General features: G+C 33.8%; 3 protein-coding genes across 3 annotated transcripts; 2 read left to right on the top strand and 1 right to left on the bottom strand.

The window, feature by feature from the left end:
- Positions 1–1,419: 1,419 nt before the first annotated feature.
- On the top strand, positions 1,420–2,490 carry LOC110683148. The gene is made up of 2 exons (XM_021859494.1): positions 1,420–1,708; positions 1,868–2,490. The coding sequence occupies exons 1-2, from the start codon at positions 1,420–1,422 to the stop codon at positions 2,488–2,490; spliced, it is 912 nt and encodes a 303-aa protein (XP_021715186.1).
- Positions 2,491–5,885: 3,395 nt separating this feature from the next.
- On the top strand, positions 5,886–8,503 carry LOC110683147 (the record flags this gene model as incomplete). The annotated part of the gene is made up of 3 exons (XM_021859493.1): positions 5,886–6,461; positions 6,886–7,259; positions 7,602–8,503. Coding segments are annotated over 3 exons (1,569 nt in total), but the record flags the coding sequence as incomplete, so codon positions are not given.
- A 1,403-nt stretch (positions 8,504–9,906) lies between these two features.
- Positions 9,907–15,563, bottom strand: LOC110683146 (mannose/glucose-specific lectin-like). Its single transcript, XM_021859492.1, has 6 exons — positions 15,359–15,563; positions 15,080–15,226; positions 14,428–14,676; positions 13,258–13,461; positions 10,453–10,701; positions 9,907–10,354 (listed from the first exon to the last, which is right to left on the bottom strand). The coding sequence occupies exons 1-6, from the start codon at positions 15,500–15,502 to the stop codon at positions 10,313–10,315; spliced, it is 1,035 nt and encodes a 344-aa protein (XP_021715184.1). The 5' UTR covers positions 15,503–15,563; the 3' UTR covers positions 9,907–10,312.
- Between the last annotated feature and the right edge of the window lie 2,557 nt (positions 15,564–18,120).

Genomic DNA, 18,120 nt, shown 5'->3' with positions numbered 1-18,120 from the left:
TATTAGCCCTGTTAATAATACTAATATTGCCCTTATCCCGAAGGTTAGCTCCGCTACCTCTATGACCGATTTTAGACCTATTGCTCTTTGCAACGTACTGTATAAATTAGCTTCTAAAGCAATTGTCTTGCGCCTGAAAAATATTCTCCCGGGTGTAATTTCGGAAAATCAGAGTGCCTTTGTGCCGGGTAGACTTATTACAGACAATGCGTTAGTAGCTTTGGAACTTTTTCATACTATGAAAACGAGATGTAAAGGTAGAAAGGGTCTGATTTCTTTGAAGCTGGATATGAGTAAGGCCTATGACAGAGTGGAGTGGAATTTTTCTTGAGAAACTTCTGCAAAAAATGGGTTTTGCTGAGGCTTGGATCAGAATTGTGATGGACTTTGTCACTTCGGTCTCGTATTCATTTATTGTCAATGGTGGGGTGTGTGGTTCTGTGACTCCTTCCCGCGGTCTTCGACAGGGGGATCCCCTATCCCCGTATCTATTTATTCTTGTTGCTGATGCTTTTTCTGGTCTTTTGCGGAAAGCTATGGTTGATGGCTCGATTCATGGAGCTAGAGCTAGTAGAAAAGGACCGGAAATTTCTCATTTACTTTTTGCAGATGACAGTCTTCTTTTTGCAAGAGCCAATCGAAGGGAATGCTCAAAAATAGTTGAAATTCTCAACATATAATGAGGCAGCTTCCGGACAGAAAAATTAACTATGAAAAATCGGAGATCTCTTTTAGAAAAGGTGTCAGTACGTCATTGCAGGAGGAGTTGATTGAAATTTTGGCAATGAGACGAGTAGATACTCACGGGAAATATCTTGGTATTCCCACCATTATTGGAAGATCTAAAAGGACGGTATTCATGGCTCTCAAGGACAAGATTTGGAAGAAATTAAATGGGTGGAAAAAAAGCTTCTTTCTCGAGCAGGGAAGGAAATCCTCTTAAAATCTGTAATCCAAGCGATTCCCACGTATCTTATGGGTGTTTATAGATTGCCTTTTAGTGTTATCCAGGACATTCATTCCATGATGGCAAAGGGTTCTTGAAGAACGTAAGGTTCACTGGAAGAAATGGGATGATCTCTGCACTCCAAAATGTCTAGGTGGATTGGGTTTCAGGGACTTGCGAATTTTCAACGAGGCACTCCTTGGAAGACAGGCTTGGAGACTCACTAAATTTCCTAACTCTCTTCTAAGCAAGGTTGTGGCGCTAAATATTACACAAATTGCAGCTTTCTGGAATCTCACTTGGGATATGCTGGCAGCTACTCATGGAAAAGTATTTGGTCCTCAAAAGCTTTGCTTAAGGAGGGTCTTCTCTGGCGAGTTGGTGATGGCTCTACAATCAATATTTGGTCTGACCCGTGGATTGACAGTGGCTCCAGTAGATTCATTTCTTCCCCAAAAATAGGCTCGATTGAGATGGTTGCAGATTTGATCGATCACGAGAGTAGAGAATGGAAGGAGAATATTATTTCTGAAAATTTTAATGCAATAGATGCTCGCAGCATCTTAGCTATCCCCTTGTGTTCAAGCTCTCCGCAAGATTCAATCTGCTGGGCATTCTCCATGGATGGTACATACTCGGTTAAAACGGCATATATGTTAGGAAAATCGTGTAACTTGGACGATTTTCACAGAACTTGGGTTGACATTTGGAAGCTTGATGTCACACCTAAAGTACGCCATTTCCTCTGGAGAATCTGCACAGGTACTCTCCCTGTTCGAGCATATTTGAAGTATCGTCATATGGCGGAGGTCGAGTCTTGCCCTTAGTGTCCAGATAGCCCTGAAACGATCAGACATGCCCTCTTCGAATGCCCTGCTGCCAAAGCTCTCTGGGTGGAATGTGAATGTCATGAACTTGCAGCCTGGCCGAGTGATTTGAGCTTCCTCGAATTGTTTGAGGGATGGAATAAGCAAAGCTCACGCAAGCAATGTAAGGGGGCCATCCTTATGTGGAACCTTTGGAGAAGACGCAATGAGAAGATCTTCCAGGGGTCCGAATCTTTCCTTCCTGTTCTTGTTGACAGAGTTCAGAGACTTGCAAATGAATGCATTTCAGCCTCGGAAAGGATTTATGGGGTAGCCAGAGTAAAGCAACGGAGCAGCCCAAAGACTTGGCAAGCGCCTCCTGATGGTGTTATCAAACTTAATTGCGACGCGTCTCTGTGCACGGAAGGCTGGGTTGGGCTAGGAGTGGTTGCTCGAAACAGCAGTGGTGAGGTCCTGTTGGCTGCGTGCAGAAGGTCCAGAGCTTTTTGGCCTCCAATTATAGCTGAATGCAAGGCTGTCTTGATGGCTGTTAGGCTGGCGAAGCGCTATGAGTTCAAAGATATTGTGATTGAATCTGATAGCCAAGTCTTGGTTGGAAGGTTAAACAAAGGCTCCATTTTTCTCACCGATCTTGATGGCTTACTTGAAGATGTGTTTAATTTTTGTAATTCCTTTAATTCTACTTCTTGGAGTCATATATTAAAGGGAGGGCAATAGTGTAGCTCATCACTTAGCCCGTATTGTGCCTTTTGGTTGTGAACAAATTTGGGAGCACCATAGCCCTTGTGAGGTTTCCCCGTATGTACTTATGGACAATCTATCAATCTAAGGCCTTCCTCCCGGTTTCCTCAAAAAAAAAAAATAAAAAAAATTAATGTATACCATATACTCGTATTTAACAAAGAATTCTTCATTCAATTAGTCTTTGAAAAATACGCTGAAAATACGGCGGGTTTGTAGTAATAAGTTGAAAATACATCGGCTTCGTGTTAAGTTTCATTTATTATTTAATATTGCATGATTGATAATGTCAGCGCTAACATGTTGAATATGCCTCCCTGAATACAATCTCAACCATTATTGACATTAAGTTTAATCAAGACCATAGACATTATATCATGAATGTACATGCTCTATATCATGATTTATAATCTTTTTATTAACCAACTTGCATATTGTCCTAGTCAACTCAACTATTGTTTCTTTCTCATGATCGATGATGAAAAGGAGAATTCAATGGAATGAATTCAGGCCATCAATAAATGATACCTAGAGTTTAGATAATTTACGAGCACAATCTCAAAGTTAATGACAAAGTGATGGGATTGGAGGAGCGAATAGGTTGTTTCTTTGTTTCTAGAATTAGATTATAAGTTGTATAATGTTGATAATTAAAAAAATTGTTAGATTAATGCACATGGCCTGGACCGATTGCCAAAAACTGTCGGAAGCATAATTTACAGACGGCCAACCGTCGGTATCCTTGAAACCTCCAACGGTTTAGTATAGCCAACAGTGGTAAACTGTGGTAAACTAGTAAGTTGAGCCTGAGGTACTACTGTTGGATGTTCTTGGTTCGTAGAGGAACTTCGAACTAGAGGCTATAACTTGTAGTAGGTTGTTGCCCTATTGTAGTGGGTGGTGGTTTTCTAACGCTTGATATGTGCACCCGATTAAATCAAAAAACAAGGCGAAAAGAACAAACCTGTATTAGATAAAGATCATACATGCATTGTGTTTGACAAAAAACATACTTGTATTTGATAATGAACATACCATTACGAAAAACATAAAGTCTTTACAAAAAGAACGTAAAAAAAACTTTATTAAAATTTCCTTAAATATTACACATTAACTGAAAAAATCTTAACCAAAATTTCATTTCTCCAAAAAAAGTTTTCTCTCTTTCTCTCCAAAAATTCAACTTCTCATAATAATTTTAGTTTTCACTCTCTAATACTATTTTCAACCAAAAATAATGCAAGATTTCTTTTTCAATTTTCAATTTTCAAGATTCAAAATTCAAAATTCAAGATTTAAAAATTCATTTTCAAAATTTTAGTTTTCAAATTCGTTCTTATTTTTTAGCCATTTTTAAAAAATATTAGTTAATGAATTAATATGATCTATTTTTCGTTAACAATTATATAAATAAAGTTTTAAACTATAGTTTCTGAAAAATGACCATTTAAAAATGAACATGATGACACTATTAGAATTTGAACATATAATTTTTAAAATTAAAGAACCAAGTTTAAACTAGCAGTCCGGAAAATCGCCCGGAACACACACTAGTTTTTATTTAAAAGTGGATGTTTATCTTAGTTATAACCCATTTAATTATAAGTTCTATCCTAAGAAAAAAATGAATAAACACCGTACCCAATTTGCTCCTCCAATCCCATCGTTAGCTACTTGATTGAGCTCATAAATAATGGTCTAAACTTGTTACTCTGATGAATACTAAAAGGGGGTGAATTGTAGTATGGCTACTTAACTAACTTTTTTAGAATAAACACTTGAAAGCTAAAGAAGCTCAAGTTAGTATACTACTCCGTACAGTACACAGAGAATTTTAGTGTGGAAAAAAATCTTGTGCACAAACAAGAAGGAAAATCACTGAAAATAGGATAGTACACTCGGCCCGATTAAATATAAAAAGGCGGAAAGAACATACTTGTATTTGACAAAGAACGTTAATTGAGTATGAAGAAGACGAGCTAAAAAAGAACATTACATCCATGTACAAAGAACGAACAAAATATGTTCTTTTAGTTTGATAAGTGTGTTCTTTGGATATGAACTATATGTTCTTTACATTATAACTTACGTTTGGTAACATATGTTGGTTAAACATGTTATTTGGGTTTCAATAATACAAAGTATGAACTTTGAGGTAATGACTGACGCACAAATTCTATTTATTTTTCTTTAAATATTAATTATCGTTTACTAACTATGTATGTTTTTTTATTCTTTTTTTTTTAATCCGGGATCATAAAGGTTGATGACGATATTATTTGGGACCGTGATTGAATTTCAGGTTTAAAGAACATTCGTAATATTAAAAAAAAATTGATAATATTATGTAATGTACATTATTTATCTATACACATCATGATCCAAAGACAAAATTCAAAGAATATTTCATAATAAGCAATGAACATTATCTCTAACAATAAAGTACATTAAAAATTACAATTAAAGAACATACATTTACTTTAAAAATAGCTTATTAATTAGAATATCTAATAAAGATAATTATATGATTTTGTAATGGGCATGTATGAAAAATTAGTTTCAATATTAATTATACATTACTGACAAATAAAAAGTGCATTATGTTTTCTAATTTATAAAATTATTAAATCATAGAAAGAACATCACAAGAAATACACATGGCCAATCATTAAGATGAATATTATAAGGGAAATTCTCAACGGTGACCCGCAACTTCTACTACGCACCAATGGTCACCTCCCTTTATTATTATACAAAATGACCCTAATTAAGAAATTTATCTCACATATGACATTAATGAGTGTTATTTATTTAAAAAAAAAAAAAACTAACTATGGTTAACTTTGAAAAAAATAAATAAAAAGAAACTAAAAACCACCAACCCAGCCACCACCTTCACCCTCATCCCCACCAGATGTAGCCAGCCCCACCTGCAAAGAAGTAAAAAATAATTATAAAAAAAAAAAAAAACACCACACATATGTGTTTTATTTGAACACGTTTTACATGATCCAATAACATTTGTGTTTTACATATTACTAAAGTGTATATATAGTCCATTTTATATGAAACATAAAAATAGTGAAAATGTATCAATTTGTAAAATATTTGTGAGATAAATGTGGTCTATATGAAAAATACATCACAATAGTATATCTTCTTATTCTCCTAACACCCTCCCGCAATCGGACCAACACTAAATTATATTATCATAAAATCTATATGAAAAATATATCTTATTAGTATAATTTCCAATATACCTAACACAATTATTATTCTAGAAATGACTACCTACTTTAATTGGTCAATAAAATTTTATTATATATCCAATTTCAAAATATAAATTATCGTAATCTTGCTATATTTAAATTCACATTATATTCGGAGAAAAAGCAATAGCTTCAGCACCAGAAGCGGGAAGAGTACCGGTGAAATTCGAGAATGAGCCGGAGTTGCCAAAGGAAAATGCGAAGTATGAACTGTTGTTGGAGTTAACAGGAAGAGGATCCGCTAATGCCAGACTAGCAGCTGATATAGTTATGGTGTTAGATGTGAGCTACAGCATGAAAGGAGACAAGTTGAAGGAGATGAAGCGCGCGATGCAGTTTGTGATCAGCAAGCTAAGCCCATCTGATCGTTTGTCGGTCTGCACATTCGCAAAAGATTCAATCAAACTGTGTGGATTGCGGGTCATGAGTCCCGTTGCTAAAGAGAAGGTCGATTACATGGTCCAAAATTTACAAGTCGATTACTATACTAATATAAGTGCTGGCCTTCAAATGGCCTTAAAGGTACTTGATGATCGGAAGTATACTACTGGCCGAGCCGGCGCTATCATGCTTATGTCTGATGGTGAGCAAAATGTGGATGATGCAACCAAGATTTTGGTTGATCGTTATCCCATCTACACTTTCGGTTTTGGGGATGAGAAAGAAATTGACACTAAGGTATGTTATAAATTTGTTTTAGGTAACACCTACTAACACAATATAAATGTTTTGCATCAAAAACTTAAAACAACACGATGTTGATTAGTACGTTAACTTTAATTGAATTATTAGTCGCAAAAACTGAAATGATGTTGAAACTGATTGCGTGGTAAATGATTTGAATGAGTTGCTTGGTAGAAATAACTGATACTTAATAACATCTCTATTTTCAAATCGTTCGATTTAATTTAAATTTTAAAGTGCTCGTAAAACAAATATACAAATCTAAGATATCTTAATATTTGAGCACCTTATATTAAGATATAAGAACTAGACTTCCGAACAAAGCCTTCATGTAGTAAAATGCGACAGACTACATAATTTCTTTATTTTTTGATTTTATGATTCTTTCATCTAATTCTTGTAAACTCGATGTATATAGGTCCTTGGACACATTGCTAGCAAAAGCAAAGGAGGAACATTCTCTGTAGCTAAACTTGGAGATCTGAGTAAGTTGTTCGCCCCGTGTTTGGCTGGGCTTCTTAGCGTACTTGTAAAAGACGTGAATCTTGTTATCAAACCACTGCTAGGGACGGTGAGCAGAAGAGAGAAGGTTAAAACCATCATCGAAAAGGTTTCTGCAGGAGACTATGAACAAATTGTCGATAAAGAAACTGGCGTCGTAACTGTTTCATTTGGTGATCTCTACCAAAAAGAGATACGCATGGTTTTGGTCTTCCTTTCTCTCCCTGAAATACGTAATGATCCAAACAAGGCTCAAGTCGAACTCGATTCCCTTCTCTCTTGCACCTACAGGTTTGTGGTGTTAAATTTTGTTTCTTTTTTTTTTTTTTTTTGGTTAAAAGGGTTGAAAGCTAAATTAAAGATGCTCGAAATAAAAGAGCTAAGTTAGAGTTATTTCAGATACTGCTTAACTTTACATACTCTCCATGCTATATTATTTGCAACACCTTACTTATAAATTGTACCAAATTAGTTTAATATAAACATATTCCCATAAGGAAAAATAAATGATTAACTAGCTCAGTTGGTTAAAGTATTAAGAAGTGCAGTGGTACTCAAGTCCTGGTCTAAGACTAAATATGAAATGAATGAAAATTCTACGTATATAATGATAAATGAATATCAATATTGCAGGGCTGAATCGGGAAATTCGACACAAACCAATCCAGTTAAGTTCCGAGTTAAACGATGTATTGCACCAAAAATGAAACAAACAGACGCAACTAAAGCTGAGATAAAACGGGTGGAAATTGTGGAATTGATGAAAGAGGCAAGAACCCTGGCCGAAGCAAAAAATATGGATGCAGCTCTAGATAAGGTTGTAGAAGGCCAAAATTCCCTCGGCCATGTTGTCGTCGAAGCTCTTAATGAAGAGTCCAAAATGGTTATTGAGACCCTGAAATATGAGGTGGATGAGATGGTGAAGTTTATGCAAACTAATGAAACCTACGAAAACAAAGGCCGTTGTTTTACCTACTCTTCTGAGATTTCCCATGACCGCCAGCGTTTTGCCTCTAGAGGCGACGTCGAAAAGATACGAAGCTATGCCACTCCGCGCATGGAAACATGTTTCGAGCAAGCAAAGGAATTCGAGAAGGATCCTAGCAAGCCTGTTCCCACGGTTGTGGAAGACGAGAGGACAGAAATTGCGGCCGATCCTCTTGCAACCGTCGCACCATCTCTTGACTACTACCTTCAAATTGCAATTGATGCTCTCAAAAACCTTCAGAAAGTTATCAACTACAAGGCCTGAAGTTGCTCTACGCATGACCTTGCCTATAACATATCGATTGACTACGACGATATATTGTGTGCTTGTTATGTTATGAATTTGTGTGTTCTATTGCTAGCTCCTACGATCACTCGTGGACTAGCAATGTTATGCCACCCTTTTACTGTATAATATTACAATAAAGTTTTTCCGAGTATATATAGCTCGGCACTTAATCTAACTTTCTAAGGCTTGACTCTAGATCAATCCCTTTTGTAGAAATTAAATAAGGGTGTGAATGAAATCGTGTCGTTTGATGTGTATACATATGGAGTGATTTGAGTATTCATATTCCATTTTTAGCTTCTTAGTTAACATACACGTTACAAGACATATGCAAAATAAATTATATAAGCATGCGACTAAGTAATATCTTACTGATATTGATTAATAAATAAAAAAATAAAAAATAAAAAAAAATGAGAAGGCAATGCAAGATGCGCGATGATCTAGTTGAATGTTTAAGGTCATTAAACGAAGCAAATAAAAAAAAGTTTGATATTTTATTAATTATAACTAATATTTTGCAAAGTATGTAAAATTATTCAACGGCTCCCGTCAAAAAAAAAAAATAAAAAATTCAATGGCTAATAGTAGATGTCAAAAAGATGTATGTTCACTTATTATGAAGAATAATTCTAATTAAATGCAGTCATATCATGTGTACACACAAAACTTGTAAAAATTAAAGTATTACGATCTTAAAAAAATGAAACAAATCATTTACTGGTAAGGGTAGCCTTACTTTATCCATAATAATAATAACTCCAATTATCAAATACTTACAAAAAAAGTAACCTCATTTATTGGTAAGGGTAGCCTTACTTTATTCATAATAATAATAATAACTCCAATTATCAAATACTTACAAAAAAAGTAACCTCATTTAATCAACTAATGTTATGGCTGGCCATATATAGGAATTTGTGAAATTTTTATATAGTACGAAGTAATTTTATTTTTTATTTTTTTTTCTTTAGGCTAGATTTTTTTTTTTTTTATTATTGGTTTTATTGATTAGATACATTTAACATACTACGTAGTATTATTTTAAAATACTTAATACTATACTTTGACCGGGTTAATAATACATAGTTAAGCAATATGAAATCTTGTTAGATTTTTCTTGATTTATACTTTCATATTATAATTAAAGTTTCACTTATAAATTTTACATATTTGTAATTAAGATATATATGGATAAAATAATGCATTGTTAAGCATGAAAATGAAAGGTGTTGCAAGTAAAAATAAACAGAGGAAGCAAAGTAAATTTTTTGTCGAGTAACTAGGTACCCAAATAGTTCCGATTTCAGGGATTTGTTTCAAAAAAAATAATAGGAATTGAAACCGAAATCGGTTGTAATCGGTTGCTAATTTTATTGCCTGAAATTGAAAACAAGGGGTCCAAATGTTCAATATTGATTTCGAACCCACCCGTTCCTAATCAATTCTAGTACCATACTAATTTAGTTGTGTAGAGTGGAATAAACAAAAATTGTAAAGTAGAAAGTAAATATATTATATTGATCAACAAAAGTCAAACATAGACAAAATAATACACTATGTGATCAAGTGTACAAATACATTGATCTGACTTGCCACTTAGATCGAGTGCAGTACATGTAGAGGTGTCTAAGATGAAGTATTAGATTTTGTCATATAAGAATTATTCACGCATCTATATCTATGATATATCGTCATACAACCTCACATGATAAATTTACTCTCTTATGTATAACAATAAGAAAAAGAAATAATAGAGGACAATAGTTCAATACTTCAATTTAGAGTAAAAGAAAAGTCCATTGATATTCAGAGTCAACAAAAACGAAATATAAGTGACAACACAACAAACTCTGAGCTCAAATTCAAAAAGAAAGAAAAGAGTTTATTCGAAAAAAAACACACACACAAACATTAGGAAAAAGAAAAATGAAAAATGAAAAAAGAAACACAAACATTAGGAAAAAGAAAAATAAAAATTAAAGATGACGACGCTCTTCATGTAGTCCGCATCGAGCACACGTAAGCAATTGCGAAACACACATTCCGACCATAAGCTTCAATAGCATTAAGCACGTCCATATGGCCCGTACTTGTCAACCTTCTTGTACTGAAAAATATTGTTTAAAAATGATCTTAATTAGAAAGTTATACTAATTAATTTTACAATAATTATAGCTTGAATAATGTTGGATGGTAAGTTATTACCTTGTCAGAAATTCCAATTGAGTTAAGGTAAATTCCATAGGATCCATTAAAACCAGCAATAGTGCCATCTAATGGCACTGGAGTTGCGAAAGGCTTAGCTTCTGTGACCTGCTCATCACGTCCATATGGTCCATATGAACGACCTAAATTGGTATGGATCGTTATCGAACCAATTTTGATATCCTTCTCAAGGTACTTTCCATACTTCCCGCTTATTTGTGTTATAAACTCGTTTTCATCCAATTCAATCTGTATGTTTACCGGTTAGGAATATAATACTAATTAGATTAATTTCGTGTGATGCACGAATTAATCAAATAAAATTTTCTACATTTATTTATTTTTTCTTACTAAAATTAAATATAAAAATATTCCCAAAATAAATAAAACATCAAATATTCAAAAAAAAAAAAAAAAAAAGAGCTCATAGAAAAATTGATTGATGAAAAGGGTACCCAAGGAACAAAAATTAAATTATTTTGTTAAAGAGAATATACCTTTTTTCAACATCTATTAACCTATACTAAAAGCAAATCCTTCCATGACACTTGACATTACCTTGTGAAAAATTTTACCGCCTTTTTCGTTTCTCACTCTCGTTTTTTTTTTTTTTTTTTTTTTTTGTGTAAAATCTTTAAGTAAACTAGTTATACCTCGTGATATCTTCTTTCCACTTTGACAATCATATTCCATATACCCAAATGAAATATTTCTGAATATCTTTTAAATACTTTATTTAGTATTTTGTAATATTATTGTCAAAAATATTTAACAACCGTGCATTGCACGGGATTTTAACCTAATTTGATACTAATAGTAACGTAATTGACCAGAATATTAATAAAATAAAATAAAAATCACAAAACAATGACATCAGTTATAGTTTTGGAGGGAAAATTTTTAATGACAATATGACATGTGTCTAATTTTAAAATAGAATGATGTTAGCGATTATTACTTGGAAAAATTAACAAAAATAATCCCAACTATTGACATCCTTCTCATTTTAATCATCCCAACTACAATTTAACTTAAAATAATCCCAACTATTATGTGATTCTTCTCAAAATACTCCCTTTTACCTATTACCTGACCTCTCTTACTGGTTAATTGTTGAGTTGACTCCCTTAGTATTTTGATGATTGACATAACAAAATAAACTTTGACTAATGATGTGTGTTAAGTCTTGGTAGAACAAAAGATTCAGGTACAAACAATATGTTCCGGAGTAGGACCAAAGGGATTGGAAGTCTTGACGTTGATATGCAAGCTTTCAAGAAAAACAAGCAAACTCCAGTACTTAGGATTCTATGTAAGCACAAGAGAATTTAAGTGTGGGAAGGAACTTATATTATAATGAACTTAGTGTTGCAAAAGGAACTTAATGTTTTAATCAGAAAATGATTTCAACGTAAGTTTTCAAATCAGTTTTAAAGTCCTTGAAATAAGGATAGAATAAAATCAGTTTTGAAAAGATATGTTTTGCAAATAAATAAAAGATAAATAATTCTTTAATTTAAAAGATAAGTTTATTATTTTTAAAAATAATTATTTAAAAGTTTTATCTTTTTTTATTTTAATAATAATTATCTTTTTAATAAATATCTTTAACTGATTTTTGACCAAGTAAAATTGGTTGCCTGATTTTAAGGAATCACGTTGAAAGCCTTGAGAGAAAAGTCAGGGAAACCTTACTTCCAACTCTCTAATCAACGTTCAACAACTTCCTAGTTGAAGTGAACGTGGAATATGGGAAGAGTGAGGAACAAGGTTGAGACTTTCCATCTCACTATAAAAGGCTTGCAACGTACTCTGATTTTGGAAAGGAGCAACAACGAAAACATTCAGTTCATAGAGTTTCAGAGCTTTCACGTTTTAATATAAAAGAGTGATGAGTTCCTTCCTGCCTTAATCTTCTCTAGTGCATTAGGAAAAGTCTTGTAATTACTTTTGTAATTGGGATTGGGGTTTGTGAGAGTTGTACTTGTGAGGCTTGAGTGAGTCTATCACAAAGTATAAGTGATTAAGAGTCGAATCACTGAGAGAGATAAGTTACGGTTGAGGGACCGTAGTTGGGATACTTGAGTTCCTAGAGGAACTTAAGTGCGGGCTGAATATTCATAGTTGTAAATGAGTTTTTGCATAGTGAAATGATGGTCATCCGACTTTCCGGTGGCAGGGCTTGGCTAGCTGGTTGTTTTGGTGGCTGGGTTTGGCTAGAGTGGTGGATTTGGTGGCTGAGCTTAGCTAGAATGGTGGTTTCGGTGGTTTTTGGTGGCTAAGAAAGTGGTTTTGATGGCAGGGAATGAAAATGTTGACTTGTTGTCAAGAGGGTGTTTGTTGGCTTCCAAGAAAAATATGAAACAATACCTCATTTTTCTGTTTCTAAAAATTTTCAAATTTGCGTCCAAGAAAAACAAGTGACAAATTTTAATAATATGCCAAACTGCCGATGTAGGCAGTGATTAGAGAAGAAAAATGAAGGGATGTTTGTTTAATTTTTATTTATGAGTATTATTATTAAAAAAAAGCACTAACTAATAGTAGCTTTACACATCACTCTTTTTACTTGAACAATAGGTTAAAATATGAGTGAAATTATTTTGAGAAGGCTCACCTATATTATTCTAGGTTAAACGGTAGTTGGGATTAAAATGAGAAGCAACATAATACTTGGGATTAAACTTGTTAATTTTTCCTTACTACTTTAATATTATTTATGGATATATAGTATATTTGTATGGTCAAAATATAGTACACACGAGTAATATAATTGCCAATTTCTTGTAACAATAAAATTTTTACCTCTGTAGTTTCCCCGCCAGGCCCACTAAACATTTGGGTGTAGGTTTTTCCGGTAAGGCTTGATACTTCAAACCCAACTCCATCGACAATGAATCCATGTTTGATAAATACTTTGGAAAATCGCTGACCATCATTAAGCTCAATGTACCAGTTTGTTGAACTTTCTTTGTTACCATATGGCCCATATTCTTTGATCATTTTGCGCTGGAATTAAAAATAAGATAAATTATGTAAATATATACTTCTTTCATTTCTATTTATAAGTCTCATTTAGAATATTTTGACTATTAAAAAATAGAGGAAATCTTTTTCTCTCTATATGTAAGAGCAAACATAATCATATGAGATTTAGTTTTATTCGTATACTCTTTCTGTTTCTATTTCTTAGGCCCTGTTCACTTCACCTTAAAAAAAAAATATTCAGTAAAAATAATTTCGGATCAGCAAATAATTTTAGTTCTGTAAAAATAATTTTAGTTCGGTAAAAATAGTTTCAGTTCAGTCAAAATCAGTAACTTTAAAGAAGAAATATAACAGAGAGTAAGCAAAATTAAATTCAGTTCAGTAAAATTAATTTCAGCTCAGTGAAAATAATTTCAATTCAACAGAAATAAGGTGAAATAAACGGGGCCTTAGTCTATTAAAAAATAAAAGGAATCTTTTAAATTTCTATATATATAAGAGAAAACATAATCATATGAGATTTAGTCTTATTCATCTCAATGAGTATACATAATCTTGAGTTGGTTTGTTTGTTGCCTATATAAAGGCTTCTTTCATATTTAATTAATGCAATATAGTGAAATATTTTTTCTCATTATAATTTTAATATTATTTATATCTAATTTTTATAATTTTTAGTAGTGTAATATTAAAAATATTTGCGATTAAAATATATAGCCCTATACATAAATGGGAGTATGGGATTAACAATATGAAACGGAGGGAGTATTAGATTACAATACATACGAAGATTAGAATTTTATCTAATACAAATTCTTGATGTGGTATTGTGGGAAAGATCAAGGAGAAAGATGATACCAACATAGAGGGTTACTCCACCCAATTTCATATCATCAGTTAGTTATACGATGAAAATTCATTTAGATACCCCGTTATAAATCATCACATATGATCATATAATTGAAAATTGTATATTTTTTTACGTACCCCGTTATAAATTCCAATAGAATTTAAATATTCTCCATTGGATCCGAGAAACCCAACAATAGAACCATCCAGTGGAAGAGGAGTTGAAAAAGGTGTTACGTCATCGGCGTCCTTGGCCTCACCATATGGTCCATACCCCTCTGGGCATAAATTGGTGTGTATCCTCATCGCAGTGATGCATATCTCCTCTAAGTACATCCCGTATGTCCCGCTAATATGGGTCAACTTTTCACCAACACTTAACGGAATCTGCATTATGTATATTTATTCTATTATATCATAGTAAAATCAAATTAAATAATAGACCCTTTTATGAATGACTATAATTATCAAACAGAGATATGAAAGAAATGTTACAACAAAAGCGTTAAATTGCTCTTCTTTTTTTTTTTTTTTTTTTTTTTAAGAAAAACGTTAAATTGTATTCTTTGTTAAAGGATCAACTCAATCAAAAACTCAAGCTGATGGTTAAAGCTCAAAAAATGTTTTATACTGCCCCCTCATGCTGACTCTGATACCATATAAGAGGATCAATTTAATCAAAGGCTTAAGCTGATGATTGAAGGTCAGGAATTCGTTTTATACCTTATCACTCTTAATACCGATTAAGCTAGACTCTAAATTGTTATTATAAAGTTATAAACTATAATACCTCAGAAAGTGATCCACCGGGGCCTGTAAACCACTCTATAGTTTTCCCACATAGACCCATAATTTCAAAGCCAATTCCATCGACAATGTATCCATGATTTATCATAATTTTCGTGATGACTTGATCATCTTTAAGCTGAAAGGACCACTGCAATCCTCGCATAATAAACACTTGTTAAATCAAAGAAAACAAATTTAAAGGAAGAATTTAAAGGGACAGGGGAGTACTATATATATGTAATAAAACTTAATTTCAAAGTTAGTGACTAAAAATATGTACTTTTTTTATCTGAATTGCCATTGTGGTTGATAACTTGGTATTACTACCGCGTGAGCAAGAAATTAACTGGACGATTTTTGGTTGAGTATCAAATAGAGGATGATGGTTTAGTTGGAATGAGGATGAGGAAGATATTTGATACATATATAAAATCGAGGATATGATATGAGAACATTCAATATTTTACATAAATTTAATCGATCTGAACGTACGATATAATTAACAAAGAAGTCTTCATTCAATAAGTCTATGAAATATACATTGAAAATACTGCTTAGTAAACTAATAAGCTAACTTTTTTATTCAGAAATGCATGATAATGTCCAGGTTACCGATTAAGGCATTATATTTAATAACACAATGGTCATTTTTAATCATTACTTGATTGTACATGATCCATCACGATTTTATTAACCAAACTTGTCTTGGTCAACTCAACTATTGTGCTTTCTTCATGATTTTATATATGATGAAATCGAATGAGTTCATTGGAATGAGTTCAGGCCATTGATTAATGATAGCGAGAGGTTAGAACATTTACATGCTCAATAAGGTTAAAACTAATGACCAAGGATCAGACGAGCGAATAAGGGTGAGCTAGGCTTGTTTTTTTTTAAAAAAACAAATGTAAAAGATACAAATTAATCTTAAAAAAGTGGAAATCTTAATATATCTTATTCAAAGATATAAATCAGATTTTCCTTTAACTAATATATTTCACGCAAGGAAGTAGTTATAAAACGTAACACTAATTCTATTAATTATGCGTAATTTTCGGATTGACACTCACAATTAATAGAGGACTCGAATAAATTTTGAAAGGTAAATATCAAAATAGCAGATGACTCTTCTCATGTATTCCGAATTGGGCACACGTAAGTAACTGAAAACGTCTAGTTCATTAATGAGTTCGAACACTGGTATTTTAGGAGAACAGTGGGAGTAATATAATTATTTATGCTTACATATAATTAATGTATACCAGATAACCTAGTAGTCCTTTGCTTAGGGTTTCGTGCTCTCGTCCCTGGTTAGGGTTTTTCCGTTTGTTGCATCGTTGTCACCCGATTCCTGTTCGTTTTCTGGTAATTTTTCTCATTCTTGACTCAATTTCTGGTTTCGATTGGTGTTAGTATGGACTCGAAGGTTTTAGAGGACTTAGGTAACCTAAAACTTACAGAGGACGAAAGCAAGATTATTGGGGAGAATTTTGAAGCTATTGATGACGAGAACATGAAGGCGAAAATCTCCTTGACTCTAGCTGGAAAACTCTTGACAGTTCGCCCGTATAATGTAGAGGCGATGAAAAGGACGCTTCGGAATGTATGGAGGGTCAAAGATAATGTAGCGATACGTGTGGTCGAAACTAATCTGTTCGTTTTTTCAGTTTTTCAGTGAAGAGGACAAAACTAAGGTTATGGAGGGTTGTCCTTGGTTCTTTGATAAGAAATTAATGTTGTTAACAGAGATAATGGGCGATGAACAACCTTCATCAGTTTGTTTCTCATCATCCCCCTTCTGGATTCGAATTAGGGATGTGCCCTTCAATAAGAGAAATGCGGATTTTGCATATGAAATTGGCGAACACCTGGGGGGATTTTTGGAGTATCATGATTCTGACCCTTTAGGCTGGGATGCTTTCCTCCGCATTAAAGTTTCGGTGGATATTAACAAACCGTTGAGAAGGGGACTAAGGATTGCTAATGGTTCTTCTTCCCCAAGATGGTGTGGGATTCAATATGAGAGATTAGCAGATTTCTGCTATTACTGTAGTCGGTTGAATCACACTGATGTTGAGTGCCAATTTGTCGAGAAGGATGTGGCAAGAAAAGAAGTGGTATACGAGTATGGTCCTTGGCTAGGGGCATCACCCAAAAAGCAAGATCGAGGATCAATGTTTGACAGGGAAAGGGAGAAGTCTTGGTTGTCAAAAATTAAAGAATCAAGCAAACCAAGATTGCCAGGTTACTCTGATCCTAAGGTCGTCCGCAAAGGCCCACCTGGTGTTTCACTTAAACTATCCTTTACTACTCCTGAGAGCCATAAAGAACAGGAGGCTGCTGCCAAGAAGGTGGGATTTGACAGTCCTCGTACCTTCTCTCTGCCAGAACACAAGTCAAGAAAGAATGAAGCCTTGCTGCATGATCCAGTTGCTCATAACCCGTACTCTGAGGTCACTGAAATTTCTACAGTGCAACATGCTCAATGCCCCCCTGCGAAAACTTGGAGAAGAATTGACAGAGACGTTGATGCATCGATGGTGGAGTATGAACCAATTGCTGGCAAACGCAAGTCTAATGCCCCTAACTCTCCAACAACTGTAGATGAGTCTTCGGTTGGGAAACGGCCCAGAGTTAGCCCTGAGTTGATTAATCAAGTTGTTTATCCGGCGGTGGTTGACATAGAGCAACCACGCCCTTCACAATGAGTACACTGTGCTGGAACTGTCGGGGGATTGGCAACCCCCGAACAGTTAGAATACTACAACAGTGGTGTTCTTCTATATGCCCTGATTTTCTGTTTTTGTGTGAAACTAAAGTTAATAAAAATATTATTGAGAATAATAAATTTCGCTTTGGTTTTTCCTATGCTTTTGGTGTTAGTAGTATTGGTAAGTCGGGTGGTCTGTGTATGTTTTGGAAGGATGGTACGGATTTTGACTTGATTTCTTTTTCTCAAAATCACATTTGTGGGAATGTTAAACCTAGCTCGGGTGAAGGGTGGAGGTTTGTTGGCATTTACGGTTGGCCGGAAGCAGAAAA

This window comes from Chenopodium quinoa, unplaced genomic scaffold (assembly GCF_001683475.1).
Source record: "Chenopodium quinoa cultivar QQ74 unplaced genomic scaffold, ASM168347v1, whole genome shotgun sequence".
In the NCBI taxonomy this organism is placed as follows: Eukaryota; Viridiplantae; Streptophyta; class Magnoliopsida; order Caryophyllales; family Amaranthaceae; genus Chenopodium; species Chenopodium quinoa.
This window is presented reverse-complemented; position numbering and strand designations above follow the sequence as displayed.